The sequence below is a fragment of the Anomaloglossus baeobatrachus genome, chromosome 6 (genome assembly GCF_048569485.1).
Source record: "Anomaloglossus baeobatrachus isolate aAnoBae1 chromosome 6, aAnoBae1.hap1, whole genome shotgun sequence".
NCBI lineage: Eukaryota > Metazoa > Chordata > Amphibia > Anura > Aromobatidae > Anomaloglossus > Anomaloglossus baeobatrachus.
In genome coordinates this window covers 181,377,401-181,396,328 of record NC_134358.1, presented here as the reverse complement: position 1 = coordinate 181,396,328, position 18,928 = coordinate 181,377,401, and the positions used below count along the sequence as shown (strand labels likewise).

Here is an 18,928-nt window from a genome sequence, read left to right as displayed (position 1 = left end):
CGCGCAACAGCGCCAGACTTGTGGGAGGGCGTCTGTCTCGTTTTCAGCATGTGTGGATCCCCCTGACCGCCGATGCCTGGGTCAGAGAGATCATCACATCAGGCTACAAAATAGAATTCGAAGCAAAGCCACCGAGACGTTTTTTCCTATCTCGCCCTCCCGAGTCTCCCGCGCGGGCTCGCGCGTTCTTTCACTCCATAGACTCCCTCTTCCAAGCCGGAGTACCAGTCCCTCCCGCAGAGCGTACCAGTCCCTCCCGCAGAGCGTTTCAAGGGGTTCTATTCCAACCTTTTCGTGGTCCCCAAAAAGGACGGCTCTGTCCGTCCCGTCCTCGACCTAAAGCTTCTAAACAGGTCGGTGAGGCCTCGGCCGTTTCGAATGGAGTCACTCCGGTCCGTCATCGCGTCCATGGAGGTAGGCGAATTCCTGGCATCGCTGGATATTCAAGACGCCTATCTTCACGTCCCGATAGCCACCTCTCACCAACAGTTCCTCCGCTTTGCGATAGCGGAAGATCACTTCCAGTTCACGGCTCTTCCCTTCGGCCTCGCATCCGCACCCAGGGTCTTTACGAAGATCATGGCTGCTGCCATGTCCGTCCTGCATTCCAGGGGTGTCATGGTCATCCCGTACTTGGACGATATGTTGATAAAGGGCTCTTCCTTCGAGGACTGTCTTGGGGTTCATGTCACGATCGACACCCTTTCACGGTTAGGGTGGCTGATAAATCGGAAGAAGTCCTCACTGACCCCGGCCCGTCGGATCACCTTTTTAGGCATGGTATTCGATACCATCCAAGGGCGAGTTTTCCTCACACAGGAGAAGATGTCCTCCCTACAACGAGGCCTCCGCGCTCTCCGGCGTCAGCGCCAAGTTTCCATCAGGTTCGGCATGCGAGTCCTCGGTCGTATGGTGGCGGTGATGGAAGCGGTACCCTTTGCACAGTTCCATCTCCGGCCCCTCCAGCTGGCCTTGCTGAAGAAGTGGGACAGATCTCCCTTTTCTCTGGACCGCAGGTTTCATCTTTCGCCGGAGACCCGCCACTCCCTCCGTTGGTGGCTCAATCAACGCAACCTCGCATCAGGAAGGTCTTTCCTCCCGCTCCACTGGAAGATAGTGACCACCGACGCCAGTCTCCAGGGCTGGGGAGCAGTGTTTCGGCATCACACAGCGCAGGGCCGATGGTCACCGAGGGAGAGTTGTCTCCAGATCAACATTTTGGAGATAAGAGCCATCCGGCTAGCCTTGCAGCAGTTTCGGCACCTAGTACAGGGTTGCCCGGTCAGGATCCAGTCGGACAATGCGACGGCGGTGGCGTACATCAACCAAGGCGGCACAAGAAGTGTCGGGGCGATGCGAGAAGTCAAGAAGATTTTGCACTGGGCCGAGTGTCATCACTCCCTGATCTCAGCGGTACACATCCCAGGCGTGGACAATTGGGCGGCGGACTTCCTCAGCAGGGAAGGCCTCGCCTCCGGAGAATGGTCCCTCAACCGGGAAGTCTTAAACCAGATCTGCGACAGATGGGGAGTTCCGGACGTGGACCTAATGGCCTCCCGGTTCAACCGTCAGGTTCCGCAATTTGTAGCGCGATGCCGCGACCGCTTGGCTTTAGGAGTCGACGCCCTCACCCTGTCATGGAGCCAGTTCAGTCTCCTGTACATCTTCCCTCCGCTACCTCTAATTCCGAGGGTCCTCAAGAAGATCAAGGCGGAAGGAATACCGGTCATCCTAGTGGCTCCGGACTGGCCCAGGCGAGCATGGTTCGCGGAACTAACTGAGCTCCTCGCAGACGCTCCGTGGCGCCTTCCAGATCGTCCAGATCTCCTGCAGCAGGGACCTCTTTTCCATCAGAACTCACAGGTCCTAAATTTGACGGCCTGGCCATTGAATCCTGGGTTCTAGCTAAGGCTGGTTTTTCCTCAAGAGTGATTCAGACAATGATTAGGGCCAGGAAGCCATCTTCATCAAAAATTTACTACCGCACGTGGAAGGTTTTCTTCAGGTGGTGTGAAGAGCATAATATTTCTTCTCCTCTCGCCTTCTCCCTTCCTTCCCTATTGGCATTCTTGCAGTCAGGCCTAGATGCGGGTCTCTCGCTCGCAACACTAAAGGGCCAGATATCGGCGTTATCAATCCTGTTTCAGAAGCCACTGGCCGCTCGTTCACAGGTTAAGACCTTCATCCAGGGAGTGGCCCACCTGGCACCGCCGTACCGTCGGCCTCTAGAGCCGTGGGACCTTAATCTAGTCCTAGGGTCACTTCAGGGCCCCCCATTCGAGCCCTTGCGAGAATCTTCCCTTTCTCACCTGTCTTGGAAGGTGGTGTTTCTCGTTGCCATCACTTCTATTCGCAGGACGTCAGAGCTGGCAGCTCTCTCTTGTCGTTCCCCCTTTTTGATTTTTCACCAGGACAAAGCGGTTCTCCGGCCAGATCCCGCTTTTCTCCCAAAGGTGGTCTCCCTGTTCCATCTGAACGAAGAAATCGTTCTTCCGTCCTTCTGTCCTGGCCCCTCTCACAGCTTGGAGAGGTCCTTGCACACCCTGGACCTAGTGCGTGCACTTAGAATTTATGTCTCCAGAACCACGCCGTTCCGTAAGTCAGATGGTCTGTTTGTCCTCCCTTCTGGTCCCAAGAGGGGTGAATCGGCATCCAAGGCCACAATTGCCAGATGGATCCGTTCCGCCATATCAGAGGCCTATCGGATTCGGGACAAGTCTCCGCCGCGGGGGGTAAGGGCACACTCTACCCGTGCAGTGGGAGCCTCTTGGGCGATTAGGCATCAGGCGTCGGCCGACCAGGTCTGCAAGGTCGCCACCTGGTCTAGCCTGCACACCTTTACTAGGTTCTACCAGGTTCACACCCAAGCATCGGCAGATGCTAGTTTTGGGAGAAAGGTCTTGCAGGCAGCAGTTGCACACCTGTAATAGGGTGGCAGCATTCAATTATAGTGCAAGCCCGCCGAGGGAGGTTGTTGTTTTCTTCCTATCTGCGGGTTTTTCGGTATTCCCACCCAGGGACTGCTTTTGGACGTCCCATGGTCCTGTGTCCCCCAATGAAACGATAGAGAAAAGTAGGATTTTTGTGTACTCACCGTAAAATCTCTTTCTCTGAGTCTTCATTGGGGGACACAGCACCCACCCTGCTTGGTTTTTTGGTTGTTCAATTGCATTTGCCTGCTATTTTTCAGCGGTCTTATGTTCATAGACCTCTTGTTTGCACGGCTGCATTGTTTTAGTTACAACTTGTGTTTATGTATGGTGATTCTGGTACTCCTCCTACTGCTTGTGCACCAACTGATCTGAGCCCGCCTCCGGCCCGGGGTGTATACTGCTAGGGAGGAGCTAACTTTTTTATGTTTACTTAGTGTCAGCCTCCTAGTGACAGCAGCATAACCCATGGTCCTGTGTCCCCCAATGAAGACTCAGAGAAAGAGATTTTACGGTGAGTACACAAAAATCCTACTTTTAATGCAGTACTTTGAGATACAATGAGAAGAAACAATTCTGACAACCACTGGTCTCAACAACATTATTCATCTCAAGTGATACTAAAACTATTTGTGCGGCTCACAATAAAATGTACTACTGCTCCCTCCACTTTATTTTATGGTCTGATCAGAGAGCGTCTGATCCGAGTGCCACAGCTGCACTGGGATTTTGTAGCCTTGGTGGGGAATGAATCTCCCCAAGATGAGACTATAGTTTTCCGTTACATGAACAGAATTAACAACTTCAAAATCCATGTAGACTATTCAGGTCAAAGTGTAGGTAACCACAAAACTACCTTATCAATTCAATATGCATCCATTAGTCTAGAGATGGATTGCAGTGGAATCTAATCACAAAAGTTGAGAAAGTCATTTAAAGGTTGCAGAATATTTGACACCTTTTGTGACCTTTTTCCTTAGGAAACAATGTAAAAAAATGTATGTCCATTATTAGTGATGCAATCCATTGGGTTAGTAAATTGTTTTATTGTAGACAAGGTCACACAATTGAGTTATCATTGATTTCCATACTAAACAATACACAGTAATTCAATGAAAAAGCTCTTTGCACAAGAACGCTGCGCCTGACAGCTGTCAAGGAAGGAAGCATGAACCACTTTACTATTAGCAACTTGCTTACTCTGCAAAACTACGTTATTGACTGGTCCTGCACTAAAATATAAGAAATGGAAAAGCAGAAGACGTACTTATGAGCACAATTAATGTGAGCAGACTGTGTATATAATGGAGGCTTCATGAGCATTACCAATCTCATCTGGCTGCAAAGGCTACAAAACGGCATCAAAATGATTTGTTGGCCATAGCAATCATTTAGATTTCCGCTTTTGTTTCTTTTTCGGCATAGCTTTGACCATGAAAAAAAAAAAAAAAAATCTGATCTGATTGGGTGCGATAGATAGCATAAACCATGCACGTGGTGAGCCTAAAGCAGGCTTTACACGCTACGATTTCGCTACAGCGATCTCGTTGGGGTCACGGATTTTGTGACGCACATCCGGCCGCTGTAGCGATGTCTTAGCGTGTGACTCCTAGGAGCGATTTTGGATCGTTGCAAGAACGTCCAAAATCTCTCCTCGTTAACATGGGGGTCCGCTGCCAGTTATCGCTGCTGTCACTGGGGCGAAGTTGATCCTCGTCCCTGCGGCAGCACACATCGCTACGTGTGACGCCGCAGGAACGAGGATCATCTCCTTACCTGCCTCCGGCCACAATGCGGAAGGAAGGAGGTGGGCGGGATGTTACGTCCCGCTCATCTCCGCCCCTCCGCTTACATTGGGAGGCCGCTTAGTGACGTCATTGTGACGCCAAACGGACCGCCCCCTTAGAAAGGAGGCGGTTCGCCGGTCACAGCGACGTCGAAGGACAGGTAAGTATGTGTGACGGAGGTGCGCGATTTTGTGCGCGACAGGCAGCGATATGCCCGTCGCGCATAAACGATGGGGGCGGGTGTCATGCTAGCGATATCGGGCCGGATATCGCAGCATGTAAAGCCACCCTTATAGACTAGGGTCAGACAATTGTCCTAATCTGGCCAGGCACCCCCGCTGATTCCTGCTGTAACTGGATTCATACACCGCTATCTGCGCTCATCCACATTGCGGAGCTGCCTGCCAATACGTTACCTATTCCCATACAAAAACAGACCTGAACAATGCAGGTTGGCATTTTTTTCTAGAGATGAGATCCTGTTGGACGATTGCTCATGTACACTAGCACCAATGGTCCGTACACGTTCCCTTATGCACACAAGCAGCATAGTGAAAACAAACTGCTGATTGAACATACGCTAAGGTCCAGGACACGTGAAGTTGAGGGGCCGCATTCTTTGAGGGGCGAGATGACATTTATAGTGATACCATTTTTTTACTATACGATGAGGTGATCACCTTTTCTTCCATTTTTGTGTGTCGTTATAGAGAAAATGCTGGTACAGGTTTGTAGCTAAGGCCGATCCGGAGGCGCAGATACCAAATATGCATTTTTTTTTTTTTACATAAGTTTTTTTCTGGCAAAATATTTTTTTATTACCTTTTCATACTTTACTATTGAAATGTTTGAGCTTTGGGATTTTTTTTTTCCTTACTTCCTATATGGAACTTTTACTTGCCTGATCGCTGATCTAGTACCCTGCAATATTTCTGTAGTACAGGATATTAGATATGGATACTGATACTTTGCCTGTTAGACCCTGTTTATTGCAGAGCCTTACAAGTCACAATGGCTCACTTAACCGAAAGCCATTACTGGGCCTCAGGTTGCCATGGTAACCATCAGCACCAGCTGACACACGCTGATGATAATGATGCCGCTAGCTCTAATCATAGCACCATATACAGTATGTACAGCAAATATCATGAAGGGGGGAGTGAACAAGCAAGTTGCGAAACACGTGTCGGGGAGCTATCCGGTTGCTCCACTCTTATTATGGGTAATTACTAGGCACATTTTCTGCCACTATTTTTACAAGTTTATATAATTTCCTGTTTGACTGTGATTAGATAAGTTAAGGGTAACAATAGATATAAAGGCTGTTTAATTACTCCAGCAACTTTGTCTATTGCTAAGGTATATTCTGGATGCATTGGTGCATACCCACTGGGAGATCCCCCACTGCATCCCCAAGATGTAGTAAGGAGTTATATTATACATATATTGTATGAATCTGATTGTCTGATTATACTACCATTTATTGAAAAAGGGACAACTTTGATTAACTTCTGACATAGTTGTGCTGCCATCTACTGGTCATCGCGGGGAAAATAAATTTATGTTAAGATGGAGTGATGTTTTTACTGCGATGCCCACTTGGTTGCTGTCTCTCTGTCTCAGAAAATTAAAAGAAAGCCCTTTACTTGTCTTGAATATGTAGTAGGGAAGTGGGAATTCATTATTGTACGATTGACCTTTTCAGTACTACATATAAAATTTGTGATCATTAATATTCGGTCAACAAGTAAAATGATGACCCTGTAGTGGACTTAACGGATTAGCCTTTTTTGATTGGGATCTGATTACTGTGATACTAAACACAATATTTTAGTAAAAAACAAAAACAAAAAAAACCCCAAAAACTTTTCTGTATGTACCAATATTAAATAATAAATGTGTATTTTGATACTGACTCGAGTTTCTCATGTTTTCGATGTATAAGATCCCTGGTGTATTATTGTTTATAATTAATGCCCTCGCTTGTGACCTTTACGTGTTTGCCCAATCATTCCATTTACACTTGCACATTCACATTCCTATTTTGCAAGTAAAAGCTAGAAGCGGATCACAGAAGAAGTGTAAATCTTTCAATAGTTTATGTTTTGGATTTACTAAGTGTAAATGCGGCCTAACTGGCAGATAGCAATGAACTGTATATATTACTCGCTTCAGTGGAAATCCTGTTTTCTGCTATGTAAATGAAGGGAGCAATGGCCGGTATACAAGGTAAATACAGCCAGGTTCCGTCCTCCTTCCTCCAGGTTCCGTGTTCCTTCCCCCTTCCTCCAGGTTCCTCGCCCCCCCAGCTTCTTCGCCCCCCCGCCCACCCCCCATCCTCCAGGTTCCTCGCCCCCCCCCCATCCTCCAGGTTCCTCGCCCCCCCCCCCATCCTCCAGGTTCCTCGCCCCCCCCCATCCTCCAGGTTCCTCGCCCCCCCCCATCCTCCAGGTTCCTCGCCCCCCCCATCCTCCAGGTTCCTCGCCCCCCACTCCCCCATCCTCCAGGTTCCTTGCCCCCCACTCCCCCATCCTCCAGGTTCCTTGCCGCCCCCATCCTCCAGGTTCCTCTCCCCTTCCATCCTCCAGGTTCCTTGCCCACCCCCCCGTCCTCCAGGTTCCTTGCCCCCCCCATCCTCCAGGTTCCTCGCCCCCCCCCCCCCATCCTCCAGGTTCCTCGCCCCTCCCCCCACCATCCTCCAGGTTCCTCGCGCCCCCCCCCACCATCCTCCAGGTTCCTCGCGCCCCCCCCCACCATCCTCCAGGTTCCTCGCGCCCCCCCACCATCCTCCAGGTTCCTTGCCACCCCCCCCCCCATCCTCCAGGTTCCTCGCGCCCCCCCCCATCCTCCAGGTTCCTCGCCCCCCCATCCTCCAGGTTCCTTGCCACCCCCCCCCATCCTCCAGGTTCCTCGCCCCCCCACTCCCCCATCCTCCAGGTTCCTCGCCCCCCCATCCTCCAGATTCCTTGCCCCCCCCCCCATCCTCCAGGTTCCTCGCCCCCCCACTCCCCCATCCTCCAGGTTCCTCGCCCCCCCCATCCTCCAGGTTCCTTGCCCCCCCCCCATCCTCCAGGTTCCTTGCCCCCCCCCCATCCTCCAGGTTCCTTGCCCCCCCCCATCCTCCAGGTTCCTTGCCCCCCCCCCATCCTCCAGGTTCCTTGCCCCCCCCATCCTCCAGGTTCCTTGCCCCCCCCATCCTCCAGGTTCCTTGCCCCCCCCCATCCTCCAGGTTCCTTGCGCCCCCCCCCATCCTCCAGGTTCCTTGCGCCCCCCCCCCCCATCCTCCAGGTTCCTTGCGCCCCCCCATCCTTTAGGTTCCTCGCCCCCCCACTCCCCCATCCTCCAGGTTCCTCGCCCCCCCCACTCCCCCATCCTCCAGGTTCCTCGCCCCCCCCATCCTCCAGGTTCCTCCCATCCTCCAGGTTCCTTGCCCCCTCCATCCTCCAGGTTCCTTGCCCCCTCCATCCTCCAGGTTCCTTGCCCCCCCCCCCATCCTCCAGGTTCCTTGCCCCCCCCCCCCATCCTCCAGGTTCCTTGCCCCCCCCATCCTCCAGGTTGCTCACCCCCCCCATCCTCCAGGTTCCTTGCCCCCTCCCCCCATCCTCCAGGTTCCTTGCCCACCCTCCCACGTCCTCCAGGTTCCTTGCCCCCTCCCCCCATCCTCCAGGTTCCTCGCCCCCCCCCCCCCCATCCTCCAGGTCCTGTCCCTTTCAGCACAGATCTTCTTACCTGTAACTTTCTCTCACACACTTCTCTGCAGCCACGTAGTCATTCCTATGAAGATGGACTAACACCTGAGCAATTGTTTTCTATAGAAAATAAGAAAATACAGACAGCAATAGGAAAGGTTATTTCAAAGGGCAAAACTCATAAGGCATCTGTGTCAGGAATACTTTGATCCCTAGGATTTCACTCATGTAAAAAGCTTTTTCAATTACAGACAAAATTCAGAGCAATTCTGTGACAGCTGCCTATAATTAGCTGCAGTACCAGAAAACGGCCACTACACTGTGTATGGAACTGTGCTGTTCCACAACAAACAAGTTACATCTGGAAGTCACCATTGGTAAAAACAGCTGATTGTGGTGGTGTCAGACCTCCACTCATCTGATACTGATATCCAATCCTAAGGATTTGTCCTAAAGATCTAAGTAACATCTGCCATCTCCAGTCTCAGGAATGGGAAAGTCTTCACTAAATACAGATTTTACATTACAGTTGACAATTTTGATAATGTCTAATCAATTCTGGCAGACTAAGAAGCAAATTTGTCTGATAAGTTGAGGACTTACGAGGCGTAGATTTCTCAAACTAGAGACTCTAATGTACATGTCTTGTTGCTCAGTTGTGCAGCGGGGCCTACCACTTCTCTTTCTACTCAGCTTAGAGCCTATTTGTGCTCTCCTCTGAAGGGAGAAGTACACATCGTTGTAGGAAATCTTCAGTTTAGCAATTTCTTGCATTGAATACCTTTCATTTCTACGAACAAGAATTGACTGTTGAGTTTCACATGAAAGTTCTCTAATTCTAGCCATTTTGAGAGTTTAATGGAACCAACAAATGTAATGCTCCAGATTCTCAACTAGCTCAAAAGGAAGGTAATTTTATAGCTTCTCTAATCAGCAAAACTGTTTTCAGCTGTGCTAACATACTTGCACAAGGGTTTTCAAGGGATTTCTAAACATCCATTAGCCTTCTAATACAGTTAGCAAACACAATGTACCATTAGAACACTGGAGTGGTGGTTGTTGGAAATGGGCCTCTATACACCTATGTAGATATTGCATTCAAAACCAGACGTTTGAATCTATCTACAGTGCCTACAAGTAGTCTTCAACCCCCTGCAGATTTAGCAGGTTTACACATTCGGAATTAACTTGGCATTGTGACATTTGGACTGTAGATCAGCCTGGAAGTGTGAAATGCAGCAAAAAAGAATGTTATTTCTTTTTTTTTTTTTTTTTTTTTTTTTTTAAATTGAGAAAAGTTTATTCAGAGGGTCATTTATTATTCAACCCCTCAAACCACCAGAATTCTGTTTGGTTCCCCTAAAGTATTAAGAAGTATTTCAGGCACAAAGAACAATGAGCTTCACATGTTTGGATTAATTATCTCTTTTTCCAGCCTTTTCTGACTAATTAAGACCCTCCCCAAACTTGTGAACAGCACTCATACATGGTCAACATGGGAAAGACAAAGGAGCATTCCAAGGCCATCAGAGACAAGATCGTGGAGGGTCACAAGGCTGGCAAGGGGTACAAAACTCTTTCCAAGGAGTTGGGCCTACCTGTCTCCACTGTTGGGAGCATCATCCGGAAGTGGAAGGCTTATGGAACTACTGTTAGCCTTCCACGGCCTGGACAGCCTTTGAAAGTTTCCACCCGTGCTGAGGCCAAGCTTGTCCGAAGAGTCAAGGCTAAGCCAAGGACAACAAGGAAGGAGCTCCGGGAAGATCTCATGGCAGTGGGGACATTGATTTCAGTCAATACCATAAGTAACGTACTCCACCGCAATTGTCTCCGTTCCAGACGAGCCCGTAAGGTACCTTTACTTTCAAAGCGTCATGTCAAGGCTCGTCTACAGTTTGCTCATGATCACTTGGAGGACTCTGAGACAGACTGGTTCAAGGTTCTCTGGTCTGATGAGACCAAGATCGAGATCTTTGGTGCCAACCCCACACATGACGTTTGGAGACTGGATGGCACTGCATACGACCCCAAGAATACCATTCCTACGGTCAAGCATGGTGGTGGCAGCATGATGCTGTGGGGCTGTTTCTCAGCCAAGGGGCCTGGCCATCTGGTCCGCATCCATGGGAAGATGGATAGCACGGCCTACCTGGAGATTTTGGCCAAGAACCTCCGCTCCTCCATCAAGGATCTTAAGATGGGTCGTCATTTCATCTTCCAACAAGACAACGACCCAAAGCACACAGCCAAGAAAACCAAGGCCTGGTTCAAGAGGGAAAAAAATCAAGGTGTTGCAGTGGCCTAGTCAGTCTCCTGACCTTAACCCAATTGAAAACTTGTGGAAGGAGCTCAAGATTAAAGTCCACATGAGACACCCAAAGAACCTAGATAACTTGGAGAAGATCTGCATGGAGGAGTGGGCCAAGATAACTCCAGAGACCTGTGCCGGCCTGATCAGGTCTTATAAAAGACGATTATTAGCTGTAATTGCAAACAAGGGTTATTCCACAAAATATTAAACCTAGGGGTTGAATAATAATTGACCCACACTTTTATGTTGAAAATTTATTAAAAATTTAACTGAGCAACATAACTTGTTGGTTTGTAAGATTTATGCATCTGTTAATAAATCCTGCTCTTGTTTGAAGTTTGCAGGCTCTAATTTATTTGCATCTTATCAAACCTGTTAAATCTGCAGGGGGTTGAAGACTACTTGTAGGCACTGTATCTAATCTATCTATATATCTACACACACACACACACACACACACACACACACACACACACTGAATATACTCTGTTAAAAGGAAGGAAACAACAATGGTCACTGAAATAACTTGAAAATAAAAGTAATTTCAGCCCTACAGTCATGGCCGAAAGTGTTGCATCCTTGAAGTTGTTCCAGAAAATTAAGTATTTCTCTTAGGAAATTATTGCTATTAAAAACTAGAAAAACAAATTGGGACATAATAGCACACAAAATGCCAAAAAATGGGCCAGACAAAATTGTTGGTACCTTCAATTAATATTTGGTTGCACACCCTTTGTAATAAATAACTACAATCAATCGAATCTTGTAACCATCAATAAACTTTTTACACCTCTCAAATGAAAATTTTGGTTAACTCTTCTTTTGCAAACTGCTCCACGTCTCTCTTATTGGAAGGTGCCTTCTCCCAACAGCAATTTTAGGATCTCTCCACAGGTATTCAATGGGATTTAAATTCAGACTCATTGCTGCCACGTCAGACCTCTCCAGCGCTTCATTTCTATATTACTGGGGGCTACTTGAAGTATATTTGTGATTATTATTCTATTCTTCAGACACTGGTCACAATATAGCAACCCGATATCCTTTGGTAATCTTCACATTTCTTGATGCCTTGCACAAAGTCAATGCACCCAGTGCCAGAGGCAGCAAAATATCCCTAAAACATCTTTGAATCTCCACCATATTTGACTATTTGGTACTGTGTTCTATTCTTTGTAGGCCTCATTCCATTATCGGTAAACAGTAGAATGATGTACATTACCAAAAAGCTCTATGTTGGTCTCATATCTCCGCAAGACATTTTCCCAGAAGGATTTTGGCTTACTCACGTACATTTTGGCAAACTTCAGTCTAGCTTTTTTCATGTCTCTGTGTCAATAGTGGGGTCCTCCTGGTCTCCAGCCATAGCTTTTCATTTAATTCAAATGTCGACGGATAGTTTGCACTGAAACTGATGCACCCTGAGCCTGCAGGACAACTTGAATTCTTTGGAACTTGATTGGAGCTGCCTATAAATCATCTGAACTATCCTGCGTTGGAACCTTTCATCAATTTTTCTCTACCCTCCACGTCCCGGGTGATTAGCTACAGTGCCGTGGGTTGTCAATTTCTTCATTATGTTGCACACCATGGACAAAGGAACAAGATCTCTGAAGATAGATTTGAGAACTAAAATTGTTGAAAAATATCAACAGTCTCAAGATTATAAGTCCTCAGACAGTTCTCTTTTCCCCTTTCTGCTCTCCATACTTAGTTTGGCACACACAGACACATAATGCAAATATGGAGTCAACTTCTTATATACTTTTTATATGGTTTCAGGTGTGATTTTAATATTGCCCCCACCTGGTACTTGCCATAGGCGAGTATGCACGAGTATCATATGCTTGAAACAAAGTCTAGATGATCGTGCTCCATACCTTGTAACATGTGGGATAATTTTCTATTTCTTTGTACATATTCTTTTCTTTTAGTATGGACACTACAGCTTCATCAAGCCTGAAAGAACAGAACATCAGTAAATGAACATAACATCTTTGTAACAGACAAGGTGGCGGTCAAGCTACAAATCATTGCATTTGTATTGTACATATGTCAAAGGCAGCATCAGCGCTAACTGGATTATCTATTATATGTAGAAGTCATTACATTACTGAGACTATTCCAGTGGTTTTGCCTGGATTGGTGATGACAGGAATACACTTTACTTAGATTGTGGTAGCTCTACTTGGCAGCATTGACAGGGTCACAGAAGTCAGGACCCCAGAAATCACTAGAATAAAGTGGCAGAGCTGCAATAAAAGAAGTTTATCGTCCTCTATGTTCACAATTGCTGGGAGACAATATTATACTCAATGGTCAACCACAAAAAAGAACTTATGCACCAATGTCAATGCAGAAAGTAATAAAAATGTCTTACAACAGCCTCTCTCTCTCTCATTATTATGGAATTTGGTAAATATAAATAATTTTGGTTCCCAATTGACCAAAAAAACGGGAAAGGTTTATTCTGATTTCATGTCAGTGAGAAAAACATGCAGATGTGTCTTTTTAGATGTATGTAAACCTTTGGTTTCAACTGTATATATGAAAACATTACCGGCGAGCTCGCACTAGAAGTCTTGAAGCCTTGCCTAGAAGTTCCACTGCTTGTCGTAAACGTTCTTCATTCTGTGAAGGGAAGGAAGATATAATACTTAAAATTTACCAATGAAGACGTTACATGTAAAAGGCAGTAATAATTCATGGTGTTCTGCTGCAATTATGTAATTTCTCCGACAGTGTCCAGAAAAGATGGGATACTTAGAGACCTGAACCCAGAGATCATGCAAAACAAACTTTTCTCTACTTATCAATGAAATTGCATTACCAAGAAAGAAATATTCCATCACAATATCGATAGACCTGTTAATGATATGCAAATACTTGACACTGAATAAATTGAGATGCTTTCAATATTTTTTTTACATTTTTTCATTATTTGCATATATTTATCAGGTCTATTAGTCCTGCAATGCACAGTACTCCATACAAAATAACGCCCCCCCCCTCCCGCGAAGCCCCTCCATACAGAATAATGGGCCCCCCCGCACAGCTCTTCATACAAAATAATGCCCCCCCCCCGTGCAGCCCTCCATACAAAATAATGCCCCCCCCACAAAATAATGCCCCCCTGCCCTCCATACAAAATAATGCCCCCCCCCCCCCGCGCACAGCCCTCCATGCAAAATAATGGCCCCGCCCCGCACAGCCCTCCATACAGAATAATGGGGGGGGGCCCCCGCGCGCAGCCCTCCATACAGAATAATGCCCCCCCCCCCTCCCCCGCACAGCCCTCCATACAAAATAATGCGATCCCCCACCCGCAGCCCTCCATACAGAATAATGCAACTCCTGGTGATTGTGACCTAAGCAGTTTTGGATTGTTTTGCATTATCGTCCAGGAATTCTTCAGATTATTGTTTCCATCGTAAGGGTCACTTTTCTGGAAAATGTACAAAATCAGTGCCGCATCGAGTTCACATACATTTGTGCCAGGCTTTTCACCATTTCTGGTTTATAATCTTTCTTAAAAATTGTACATGTACCGTATTTTTCGGACTATAAGACGCACCGGACTATAAGACGCACCCTGGTTTTAGAGGAGGAAAATGGGAAAATAAAACTTTAAGCAAAAAATGTGGTCATGACACAGTGTTATGGGGCGAGGATCTGCTGCTGACACTGTTATGGGGTAATGTCCCCAAATTCTCTACTAAGGTACCCCATCCTGGTAATGATCCTCCTGCCTTGTATATGATCCTGCTATAAACCCCCATCCTGCTCCTATACCAGCATCCTGCTCATATTCCCCCATCCTGCTCATATACTCCCATCCTGTTCATATACCCCGATCCTATTGATATACCCCCATCCTATTGGTATACCCCCCCATCCATCCTGCTCATATTCCCCCATCCATCCTGTTCATATACCCCCATCCTGCCTGCTCATATACTCCCATCCTGTTCATATACCCCCCATCCTGTTCACATACCCCCCCCCCCCCCATCCTGTTCACATACCCCCCCCCATCCTGCCTGCTCATATACTCCCATCCTGCTATATGCCCCCATCGTGCTCATATACCATCCTGGTATATGGCCTGTATCCTATAGCACAGAGAAAAAAAATAAACGTTTATACTCACCTTTTCCTCACGCCCTCCAGCACCGATCATCTTCCTCTCTGCGCCACTGACCTGTGTGTGTGTGGAGCCGTTCCCCTGCTGCATCGCGATGTCTTCCTGTCTGTGCCGATCAGCTGACCAGCTCAGCACAGATCAGCTGACCGGCACAGACAGGAAGACATCGCGTGCAGCAGGGGGCGGCTCCACACACGAGGACGGGTGAGTGTACTGATTCACTGCACCCCGCGCTGATGATGACACGCGGGGGGCAGTGAATACAGCCGCACATGATCACTCCAGGCTGTAATTGCCAGGGGTGATCATGCGGCCGGCTCTTTGCTATGCGCGCGTCCCCGCTCGTCTTCCCGCCCACCTGTCAGTGCCGGCTTCAGCGCTGAGAGATGGGCGGGAGGATGGGCGTGCATATGTAATGAGCGGGCCCACGTGGTCACGGCAGGCGCTGCTGCTGCCTGCTCGTGCCCCCGATGACCCGCAGCACCCTCATTCTCAGCCGCAGCCCTATAATCAGACCATAAGACGCACCCCCAACTTTCCCCCAACATTTGGGGAAAAAAAGTGCGTCTTATGGTCCGAAAAATACGGTAATTTAAAACTGCAGAATGCTGAAAAAAAAAATACAATTTTTGTGCAATTCTAAACTTTTGCACAAGTCATCATAGTTAATTCCGAAAGCTGACATAACCTGCTAAAGAAATGTAGACAATTACGTTTCATGAATACACCGTGTGCAGAATTATTAGGCAAGTTGCATTTTAGAGGATTTTTTTTATTATTGATCAACAACTATGTTTTCAATCAACCCAAAACACTCAAATATCAAAGCTTAATATTTTTGGAAGTTGTGAGTCGGGTTTTTTTTAGATTTGGCTATCTTAGGAGGATATCTGTTTGTGCAGGTAACTATTACTGTGCAGACTTATTACCCAACTTAATAAAAAACAAATATATTCCCATCTCACTTGTTTATTTTCACCAGGTAAACCAATATAACTGCACGAAGATTAGAAATAAAACATTTAACAGGCAAAAACAAAAACCCCAAAAATTAGTGATCAATATAGCCACCTTTCTTTATGATGACTCTCAACAGCCTACCATCCATAGATTCTGTCAGTTGTTTGATCTGTTTACGATCAACATTGCGTGCAGCAGCCACCACAGCCTCCCAGACACTGTTCCGAGAGGCGTACTGTTTTTCCTCCCTGTAGATCTCACATTTTATGAGGGACCACAAGTTCTCTATGGGGTTCAGATCAGGTAAACAAGGGAGCCATGTCATTATTTTTCCATCTTTTAGACCTTTACTGGCCAACCACGCTGTGGAGTAGTTGGATGCATGTGATTGAGCATTCTCCTGAATGAAAATCATGTTTTTCTTGAACGATACAGACTTCTTCCTGTACCACTGCTTGAAGAAGTAGTCTTCCAGAAACTGGCAGTAGGTCTGGGAGTTGAGCTTCACTCCATCCTCAACCCGAAAAGGTCCCACAAGTTCATCTTTGATGATACCAGCCCATACCAGTACCCCACCTCCACCTTGCTGGCGTCTGAGTCGGAGTGGAGCTCTCTGCCCTTTACTGATCCAGCCTCTGGCCCATCCATCTGGCCCATCAGGAGTCACTCTCATTTCATCAGTCCATAAAACCTTTGAAAAATCAGTCTTAAGATATTTCTTGGCCCAGTCTTGACATTTTATCTTATGTTTCTTGTTCAAAGGTGGTTGTTTTTCAGCCTTCCTTACCTTGGCCATGTCCCCGAGTATGGCACACCTTGTGCTTTTTGATACTCCAGTAACGTTGCACCTCTGAAATATGGCCAAACTGGTGGCAAATGGCATCTTGGCAGCTTCACGCTTGATTTTTCCTCAAGTCATGGGCAGTTATTTTGCGCCTTTTTTGCCAACACGCTTCTTGCGACCCTGTTGGCTATTTGCCATGAAACGCTTGATTGTTCAGTGATCACGCTTCAAATGTTTGGCAATTTCAAGACTGCGGAATCCCTCTGCAAGACATCTCACAATTTTGGTCTCTTCAGAGCCTGTCAAATCTCTCTTCTGACCCATTTTGCCAAAGGAAAGGAAGTTGCCTAATAGCAAACCTTATATAGGGTGTTGATGTCATTACACCACACCCCTCCTCATTACAGAGATGCACATCACCTGATTTACTTAAGTGGTAGTTGGCTCTCAAGCCTATACAGCTTGGAGTAGGACAACATGTATAAAAAGTATCATGTGATCAAAATACTCATTTACCTAATAAGTCTGCACACAGTGTAAGGATGAGGAGGAATCAGACATAAGAGATGAAAGATCACTTTGTAGGAAAGTTTGAGGATTGGATGAAAGTGTAAAACAATATTTTAAAAACTGTAGGTAAATTAAATTTATGAGAAAAAAAAAAAAAGTCTTTCAAAGTTCAATTTTTTTTAGGGTGCAATTCTCGCTTTGAGAAATAAAATGCCCCAAGTAAACTAGGCAATTTTTCTGAAGCTACAGGAGAGTTTGTAGGTTTCCTGGTGACTTCTCAATGATTTTTCCTCCACGGTGAAGAATTAGCGAGACTCTTGGAAATGTCAAACTGTGTTAAACCTACATTGACCCTTCTGAGAGTCGTTACAAATCTACTATGTCATAATACTTAGTATCCATAAATAAAATCTCATCCCTTCCGAAACATAAAAAAAAAAAAGGATTCCTACATTCCTTCCATGACAGACCGACACTGAGCAGGCATGGCCACTGCATGCGGAGGGCTGAGCATTGCCCAATATGATATCATCAGATTCAGTGGTCATAAATATTAGGGAGCCCGGACTGCTAGTATACGTACATATAGTTTCCTAGACATAACACATACAATCTGCACCCAGGGTTCATGCCAGATTTAATGTTTTAAGACTTACACAGGAAAAAGGAATAGGAATACATGTAGAGGTTTATATGTTGCACCTTTTACATATGCCATTAAAAGGGGTATTGCCATTATTCGCAGGATAAATATATACCAATTGCAGATCTCACCAGTGGAACCTTCATCTAGCTTGACAATGGGGCCCCGTTACACGCCGCCATCTGAGAGAGGCGATATCCTTTACAAATCAATGGCGATTATGACCATGTAACCACTGATTGTGAAATAACTCACTAGTTCTTAAAACAAATGCAGGTTCCAATGGTGGAATACACATCTACTTTATATTTATGTAGATTTACAGCATATGCCAGCTTTCTGACTTTGATGCAGGCTCGCAAGAAAAGCATGCATCTTACCTGGCAGATGATAGCGGATAATTAGCCATCATCTGCCTCTCACAGCTGCACATGGTGCGGAACTCCAACCACAGCTGTTATCTTGATAAATGCCGCTGTCAATGTCTGTTAGCAGCATTTACTATGCACCTAAGGGAACTAATAAAGTACAAAGTAAATCTGAAAAGAATTATACAAAAGTCAAAATCACCCATCCTTTCCTCCATTAAAGCATCACTCCAGAGGAGTACTTTACACACTGCGACATCGCTAGCATCGGCTAGCGATGTCCAGCGCGATAGTACCCGCCCCCCGTCGCAAATGCGATATGTGGTGATTGCTGCCGTAGCGAACATTATCGCTACAGCAGCTTCACACGCACATACCTGCTCGGCGACGTCGCTGTGACTGCCGAACTATCCCTCCTTCAAGGGGGAGGTGTGTTCGGCGTCACAGTCACTAATCGGCCAGCCAATAGAAGCTGAGGGGATGAGATGAGCGGGACATAACATCCCGCCCACCTCCTTCCTTCCGCATTGCCGTCGGGACGCAGGTAAGATGTTTGTCGCACCTGCGGGTTTACACACAGCGATGTGTGCTGCCGCAGGAGCGATAAACAACATTGTACCTGCGGTCGACCCGACATTATGAAAATGTCCGACGCTACACAGATCACCGATTTTTGGCGCTTTTGCGATCATTTATCGGCGCATCTAGGATTTACACGTTGCGATGTCGTTACCGGCGCCGGATGTGCGTCACTAACGACGTGACCCCAACGATATTCCAGATGCGATGTTGCAGTGTGTAA

General features: G+C 46.8%; 1 protein-coding gene across 1 annotated transcript in view; it reads right to left on the bottom strand.

The window, feature by feature from the left end:
* The window catches only part of NAPG (NSF attachment protein gamma), a 53,345-nt gene that overhangs the window by 9,555 nt on the left and 24,862 nt on the right, over positions 1-18,928 (bottom strand). Inside the window, exons 8-10 of the mRNA XM_075316402.1 lie at positions 13,278-13,348; positions 12,598-12,676; positions 8,447-8,526 (exon numbers count right to left, since the gene is read on the bottom strand). Coding sequence (XP_075172517.1) covers positions 8,447-8,526; positions 12,598-12,676; positions 13,278-13,348 — 230 coding nt within the window. The remainder of the gene's footprint in view (positions 1-8,446; positions 8,527-12,597; positions 12,677-13,277; positions 13,349-18,928) is intronic.